Here is an 8,531-nt window from a genome sequence, read left to right on the forward strand (position 1 = left end):
AGTCTTTGTCGGCAGCCAGGTTACCATCCTAGCAATCCAGTCCAAAAGTTGTACAAAATTCTGCATAGGCTACCAGTTTTTCCTAATTATTGCTTTAATGTCTTTTGGTTTTTATCTTTCTTGTCCATGTTCTGCACTGCCAACCACATTTTGGGACCATATATACGATTCAGTCTTGATCTGGACCGGCGTCGCTTCTCAAACTTAATTAATAGATAAATGTTGTTTCATGAGATCATGGCTTCTCTCCTACCTTTTACCGGCCCCAAGAATGAGGTTGGCATCCCTAATGCCAACCGGACGGATTCGGTGCGGTTAATAAATGAACTAAAATCCAATCTGAAATCCACCACCATCTCTTGAAATCCAAATCGAATCAAAAGATTTTTAAAATAAAAAAATTATAACCGCCATCGAAAAAAGAAATCATAAAATCAAAATCAAAGGTGAAAAACCAAAAATTATTTCAAAATTTTCACATACCGATGACTAAATAAGCAATATCATCCATAATTTCCATAATATAAATTAATTTTTAAAATATAAATCATTTTTTTATAATTTTTATATATAAATTAAAGATTTACCATTGAGTGGAACAGGGGATGGTCTACATTATTTCATCGAGTTCCTAATTTGAGTTTATACTGAATATAAAGAGTATTAAAGATATTAACTATCGGATATTTTCAGTTTTGGATTCGGTTTTATGTTTGATTTCGGGTTAAATTCAGTACGGAAAATTCATCAAAACCAAAACTGAATTGTTTTAATTTCTAAAACCATCATCGAAGTTACTCCCATTTAGTTTGGGTTAAAACCAGCCCTTTCCATTCGGGGATGGGTAAAATATATATTGGATACCCATCCCCATTGACACCCCTAGTTTACTCCCATTTAGTTTGGGTTAAAACCAGCCCTTTCCATTCGGGGATGGGTAAAATATATATTGGATACCCATCCCCATTGACACCCCTAGTTTGCATGATTACTTGCAGGGTTCTACCATGCCATTTTTACATGGGAGGCATCGTTTTTCTTTAAGTGAGATTATGCGAAGAGTATTGCCAGCATAAGGCAACCCTTTGAAGGATTTTTCTTTTCTGAGTTACTAAATCATTTGTATCATGGATAACATGAGCTAGGGATGCTTGCAGTCCACAAGACATGCAGACTAGCTATTAGCTACCTCATTGTGGTATCATTGAGTGCTTATTTGGCAGTTGAAGGTGTTCTTGGGGGAAATTTAAATGGCCCAACTGCAATCATTGTTGCTATAGTTGATGCAAGGGTCATGAGCAACAACAAATTTAGCAATACATAAATCTCATCTGTAGCTGCATTTGCTCATTGGCATGACCCTCATGATATCGAAGTATTTATCAATTAAAAGGCACTCCCTCGTTTCAAGTTCTAGTATTTTCTCTTGTTTCATCATCTTTTGCTCTATGACTACCTGTCCAATTTATCTTCATCATGTCTCTACTATGATGGCAATTATTAACTGCTCAGTTGCAAATTACTCCTTAAATATAAGAGCGTTTCACTCTGCATGACCATTTTTTAATCACTTCATGCCTGTAAATTTGTAATGCAAAATGTAATTAACAACTGGACATGCTTCTTGCCAGTACAGTTATCATTGTAATAACTCTTGGGGTGCAACTTGACAAAGTGGACGGGTTGAAGAAAATACATAGATCAATCTGACAAGATACAAATAAAAATACAGTTCCAAAGAAGAAAAGAGCGAGTACATATGCTTATCTCCTCTTTCCACTTTTTCCAGCTAACAAGCAGATGCTTCCACATTACACGATAGAAAGCAACTTTATTCACTCCATAGAAACATCACCCCTAGAAACATTGGGCCACTTCTTCTGTTGAAGGAACCTCGATTGCTTTATTCTACTCTTCATAACCCTAGCAAAACCAGCACTTGATGCTGGTTCATATACATATGGCAACCATCTGGAGAAGTCTTCATTTTCCCTGCCAAATAAATAAAAAAATGGGGTAGTACTCCAGTGGCATTGTTGGAAAATTGCCCATGTGGGGAAAAAAAAAAAAAACACAAGGAACAAGAAACTTCCATATATTACTCAAGTAACTTTTTTTTAACTATATTCTTAGCTCAGAAAATGCAAGTAATTAACTAACCCTCTTTGCTGGCGCTGTTGTGCCGCTTAATAGTGAGGAGGAGGAGGAGGAGACTTGTACTTGTAGACTGGATGGGGAGGTGGTGGTGACTTGTAGTGGTAGGGAGGTGGCGGTGGTGATTTATACTTGTATACAGGAGGGGGTGGGGGTGGTGATTTGTAATGGTAGGGAGGGGGTGGTGGTGATTTATATTTATAGACAGATGGGGGAGGACAAGGTGGCTTTTGATGGTGGGGGGGTGGTGGAGATTTGTACTTGTAGACATGATGAGGAGGAGGTGGTGATTTGTAGTGGTAAGGAGGGGGTGGTGGAGACTTATACTTGTAAACATGATGAGGGGGCGGTGGTGACTTGTATTTGTAACCAGGAGCAGGGTGGTAATGAGGGGGTGGTGGAGATTTATACTTGTAAACATGATGAGGGGGCGGTGGTGACTTGTATTTGTAACCAGGAGCAGGGTGGTAATGAGGCGGTGGTGGGGATTTATACTTGTAAGCATGATGAGGGGGAGGTGGTGACTTGTATTTGTAGCCAGGAGCAGGGTGGTAACGAGGGGGTGGTGGGGATTTATACTTGTAAACATGATGAGGGGGAGGTGGTGACTTGTATTTGTAACCAGGAGCAGGGTGGTAATGAGGGGGTGGTGGAGATTTATACTTGTAGACATGATGAGGTGGGGGTGGTGATACATAGTGGTAAGGGGGTGGTGGTGGAGATTTATACTTGTAGGCATGATGAGGAGGAGGTGGTGATACATAGTGGTAAGGAGGTGGTGGAGGAGACTTATACTTGTAGGCATGGTGAGGTGGAGGTGGTGATACATAGTGGTAAGGAGGTGGTGGTGGTGACTTATACTTGTAGACATGATGAGGTGGTGGTGGTGGTGGTGGTGATTTATAGTAGTAAACATGAGGAGGTGGTGGTGGTGGAGACTTGTATGGGTAAGGGTGTTCCTTGGATGGTGTTGGTGATGGGGGAGGAGAGTAGTGATAATTTGCTTGTGTCTGAAGAGGCAAGCTCAGAGAGACAAAGACTACCATGAGAGTGGAAACAAGGCAGGCCATGGAGGCCTCGTCCCTTCCTCTCCTATCCATCAGCCTCCCGTGTCTCGACCCAGTTGGGCTTTCCTTGTCTCAGAACACCCACGCTCTCAACCTTTATATAGCCAAAGAACTTGCTGGTAGGTGCCGCGCTACTCAACTTGGTAACACTGTGATGTAAATGAGAAATAAGGCATGGATATATAAACAAATAGAAGCCCTTTGCTGCACTGTAAAGCTGTTAGTTATGAGTCTTGGACTTTGGTGCTGACCCAAAAAGAAAATCAAACTTGGACACTGTTGTTTTCTCTCCAGAGAGTGCATGCCAGCTTGAAAGATAGATAAATAAATAAATTACCTTTTTTTTTTTTTTCCATTCTAGGGCACTGCTGGCTCGAGAAAGGAGGAAAAAAAAAAAAACAAAATCACTCGCACGCACGCATTCTCCCTCTCACGCGCGCAGAATTTTACCTTCTTGCAGTCGGTGTGTTGTGGCCACATCAAGGATAAATGGAGGGGCGCGGATCTTTTGCTATGCATGCGATGCGCCGTATGATACAGTCCATCGTACGCATCGTTTATTACACAATGGATAGCTGCATGTGCTCACATGCAGCGGCGTGCCTCACACAGTCTATTACGCGTATGGCCGTACACGCTGTGCACCGTAGGATCCGGATTATAAAATAAAAAAAATTGCCGCTGCCTCCTCCCTCTTCGCTTTTTTTCTAATTTTTTTTATTTTTTTTATTTTTTATTTTTATAAATACCCTCTGCCATCGAATTTTTAAAATTTACATAACTCCGAACGAAGAGAACGAAAGCGTGGCCGAAAGGTGGTGTCGGAGGGAGAACACAATCGGAGGGCGATGCCGGAGGTGCGATGGAGAGAAGGGTTGCGAGGGGAGGGGAGCGCGAAACATTGACGGGCGATGCGGTCGCGAGAAGGAGGCGCGGAGGAGCGACGATGGCACTGCAAGGGGGAGGAGAGGAGGCACGGAGGGGCGATGGTGGAGCGGTGTGGGTTGACTACCGACAGAGGAAGGTTGGTCAAGGGAGTGGGAAGAAGGGAAGAAAAAAATAAAAAAAAAAGATAAATATAAATTATAAATAATTTAAAAAATATTTTAAAAAATATTTTTTTAAAAAATATTTTTTAAATTAATAATTTATTATTATTTTAAAAATCTATTTTGAAATAAAAGAGCAGAAAAAATATTTTTTTAAAATAATAATAAAATATTATTTTAATCGGTGAAAATCATCATTTGGACTTGCGATTTCAGTGAAATCACCATTTGGGCTCGTGATTTCACGTCCGGCCCCCATTTCCTCTTTCCGTCCCTTAAAAAAAAATTCAGTCCCAAATAGAGTGGCTCCACCATAGAGCGACTCACATAATCGCCCTACCATTAGGCGACTCTCTTTTCCTCGCACGATAAATATTTTAAAAATTTATTTTATTCATTATAAATAAAAATTTATTTTTTAATTTATTTTTTAAAATATTTTATTTATTTATTGATTTATTTATATTTATATTTTTTTGAAAAATAAAAATGCTTAAAAATAATTTCAAAAAATACTTAAAAATAATTTTAAAAAATACTTAAAAATAAAAAATAAAAATAAAAATATTTTATAACTGTACCAAGATATAACGGCAACCACGGTTCCTAGTCAACTTTTTGATCTATGTTGCGGCTGCAGTAAACTCAGACTCATAATGGACCGACGATTTCAATGAAATCGCCACTTGGACGGGCGGTGTAGATGGGTGAGGACGGTGGTGCGGGTGGCCAGGGGGCAGCATGGAGGGCCGCGTGGGGTGAGGTGCGAGGGATCGGAGGGTGGATGAGGGTGGCGGTATGGGTGGGTGATTTCTTTTAAAAAATAATTTAAAAAAATACACCAGATGCTTCAGTCCATGATAAGTTTGAGTCTGCTGTAGCTGCAACACAGATAAGAAAGTTGACTCGAAATCGTGATTGCCACTATACCTTGACACAGTAATAAAATATTTTATTATTTTTTAAAAATTATTATTTAAAAATAATAATTTATTTATTATTATTTTTTATTTTTTAAAAAATAATAAATTATTTTGAAAAAATATTATTTTTAAAATAATAATAAAATATTATTTTTTAAAAAATGCATGGATTGGCACGGAGGAGCCGTGGATGGCATCAAAGGGGGGTTGTTGGTGTTCGGCATAGAGCCGCAGAAGTTTAAAATAGATTTTATAATAATAATAAATTATTAATTTTAATAAATAATTTATTTTTTTAAAAATATTTATTAAAAATAATATTTTATTTTAAAAATATTATTACTGAAATCACTGGCCCAAATGGTGATTTCAGTGAAATTGCCAATCCAACTGGCGATTTCAGTGAAATCGCACACCCAAGCAACAATTTTAATTAATAATAAATTATTAATTTTAAAAAATATTTTTTAAAAAAATATTTTTAAAAATATTTTTAAAAATTATTTATAATTTATATTTATCTTTTTTTTCTTTATTTTTTTCTTCCCTTCCTCCCATCCCCCCACCGATCTTCCTCTACCGATGCCACCACCGCCCCTTCGCGCCTCCCCTCCCCCCTGCACAGCGCCACCACCGCCTCTCCGCACCTCTCCTCCCACGACCGCGCCGCCCGCTGCTGCTTCGTGCTCCCCTCCCCCTACGCCCCCCCGCCTATCATGCTTTTGGTACCGCCCTCCAACCCCCCAACCGCACTCCCCTCCCCTCCGTTCACCAAAAAAAAAAAAAAACACATCGGCGCCAACGTGGCTGTGAAATTGCTGGTTGAACCGGCGATTTCAATGAAGATGATAGTTTTGAAAATAAGATGGAGAAGGAGATATTTTTGGGAATAAAAAATAAAAAATAATAAAAAATTCCCTTACTTATCTCACTCGGCCTCCCATCTCCAACTATGTGAATTAAAAGGATGTTTGGCTCACAACTAAACTCAAAGTCGGAATAAAAATCAGAATGGCTAAAAATTAAAATTAGAATTGAAATGGTCAAATCTCCTAGAATATTTTATTTGTAACCGAAATCAGAATAAAAATTTGAATTCTTAGAGGAGAGTAGAAATTGAGTTTTAGGTAGATTGATCCATTCACATTCTGTCTCGAAATTAAAATCAAAATGGGATTCTTCCCAACCAAACAAAATGAGAGTCATTTATTCTCATTCTGATTTCAGATCTCAATTCTCCTAAACCAAATATTGCAGTCAATGGCTCATGGCTCGGCACGTGAGGTATTGTCTGTTTTAGTCTATGGCCCATAGTTTGGAGGCTATATAGATCATTTTTGGGCTTCATGGTTTTGCCCCTTAAAAGGTGCCTCATATAAGAAGGATAGTCCTTTCCTATATAAACTAGATTCCTCCTTAACTCCAACTAATATGAGACTAATGATGTCCTTTCTTCTACAGTACAACACCAAGCACCCACTTAGTCTCTTGACTCTCTCCATCCTTTACTTGGTCTTTTGCCTCTCCAAGGGCTTGCAGAGTGCTGAGAGCTTCTCATCCTCGGTGCAGCTCCTACTTGACTTCCATAGCTCTGATAGAAAGAAAGGATATTTTTTTGGAGAATGAGAATAGTAGTCGCTTCTTGCCACCGTTGTATTGTATTTGTGGACTCATGATTACATAAGAATATAAATGACAAGTTTGACCCAATTGATTTGGACTTAGATACAAAATTCAAAATTCAAATTTAAATTTAAATTATAGCAGAAATGATAAGCATGTTGGCGTATCTCATAATTGCATGAACCAAGCATGCTATTAATAGTCCATGTTTAAAATTTAAATTCAAATTTAAAATACACTAAAAATAATAATTATATTGGTGTATCTAGTGATTGCATATATCAAATCTGCTAGTGATGGCTATTATTTAAAATTTAAAATTTAAATATTAAATACATCAGAAATAACGATCATTTTGGCATATCTTATGATTTAAGCAGGTATGAATCAAGTTTGCTATCATGCCTCTTTAAACTAAACGAGCAAGCCTGAATATTAAGCTTGATCTGCAAATAACGTAAATGGCTAGGATGTAGGTCTTTAGTAAAGATGCCAACCATTTGATCAATGGTAGAAATGAATTGGACATCCAGTTCTAACAAAATGATTGTCTAACTCAATATGCTTAGTGCAAGCGTAAAAAGTTAGATTAAATGTGACAGAGATGGTAGAAATATTATTATACATAAGAGAAGTGGTCCATAATGGAATTTGAAGTTCACTCTGAAGAGATGATAAATCCATGTGATGTCAACAGCAGTGTGGACCAAGCTTTTATATTCAACCTCTATAGATGATCAAGCGGCACTAGATTGCTTCTTAGCAGACCAAAAGATTGGATTAAATTCAAGATAAATACAATATCCACTTGTCGAGCGACGATCAATAGGACAGTCAGTCTAATTGGCATCATTATAAGCTTTAAGTTTAATTGAACCAAACCGTAGGAACAATCCATAAGTGAGAGTTATTTTTAGATAATGTATGATGCATTTGACAGCAATCCAATGATCTTCAGTTGGGAATTACATATGTTGAGCAACTTTTACTACGAAGGAGAGGCCTGACATGATACGAGTAAGATATTGTAAAGCACCAATAACACTATGATAGCAAGTTGGGTCAGATTATAACGGACTCATGGTGCGACCTAACTTGGCTAAAGCAACTCGAGAGCTAACAAGTTTGCATTTGAGCATATCAATTCGTCCAAGGAGGCTAAGAGCATATTTAGTTTGAGATAGATGAAGGCCGCAAGGAAGGTGATGGATCTCAGTGCCAAGAAATAAGCTAAGGACTCAAGTCTTTCATTTTGAAATGGAAGCTTAACTCGATAATTAGAGTGGAAATATGAGAGGGACTATTGCTAGTGATAATGATATCATCAATATAGACGAGAAAAATAGAGTGGGAGCCTTCATGACAAATTAAGAGTGATGGATCACATCGAGATGTAAAAAAGTCCAACTCAAAAAGTTTTGAAGTAAATTTTTTATACCACATTTTAAGAATTTGCCAAAGATTATAGATAGATTTGTGCATGCAACAGACATATGTAAATCGTTCTGGATCAACAAAATTAAGTGGTTGTCCCATGTACATATTTTTTTGAAAAATTCCATGATGAAAGGTACTATCAATATTGAATTGGTGAAGAGTTCAATTGAAAGGGAGGATCAAAGTCAATATGTTACGAACGGTATTATAATTTACTATAGAATTGAAAATTTCAATAAAATTTATTTTTGGTTATTGACGAAGGTCTTTTGCAACGA

The 8,531-nt window shown here is 37.6% G+C and overlaps 1 protein-coding gene across 1 annotated transcript; it reads right to left on the reverse strand.

Moving 5' to 3' along the window:
* Positions 1-1,681: 1,681 nt before the first annotated feature.
* Positions 1,682-3,374, reverse strand: LOC105037998 (uncharacterized). The gene is made up of 2 exons (XM_019848754.3): positions 2,161-3,374; positions 1,682-1,992 (listed from the first exon to the last, which is right to left on the reverse strand). Exon 1 carries the CDS (start codon positions 3,252-3,254, stop codon positions 2,187-2,189), a length of 1,068 nt encoding a protein of 355 aa, XP_019704313.2. The 5' UTR covers positions 3,255-3,374; the 3' UTR covers positions 1,682-1,992; positions 2,161-2,186.
* Positions 3,375-8,531: the final 5,157 nt, after the last annotated feature.

Source organism: Elaeis guineensis, chromosome 1 (genome assembly GCF_000442705.2).
Source record: "Elaeis guineensis isolate ETL-2024a chromosome 1, EG11, whole genome shotgun sequence".
In the NCBI taxonomy this organism is placed as follows: domain Eukaryota; kingdom Viridiplantae; phylum Streptophyta; class Magnoliopsida; order Arecales; family Arecaceae; genus Elaeis; species Elaeis guineensis.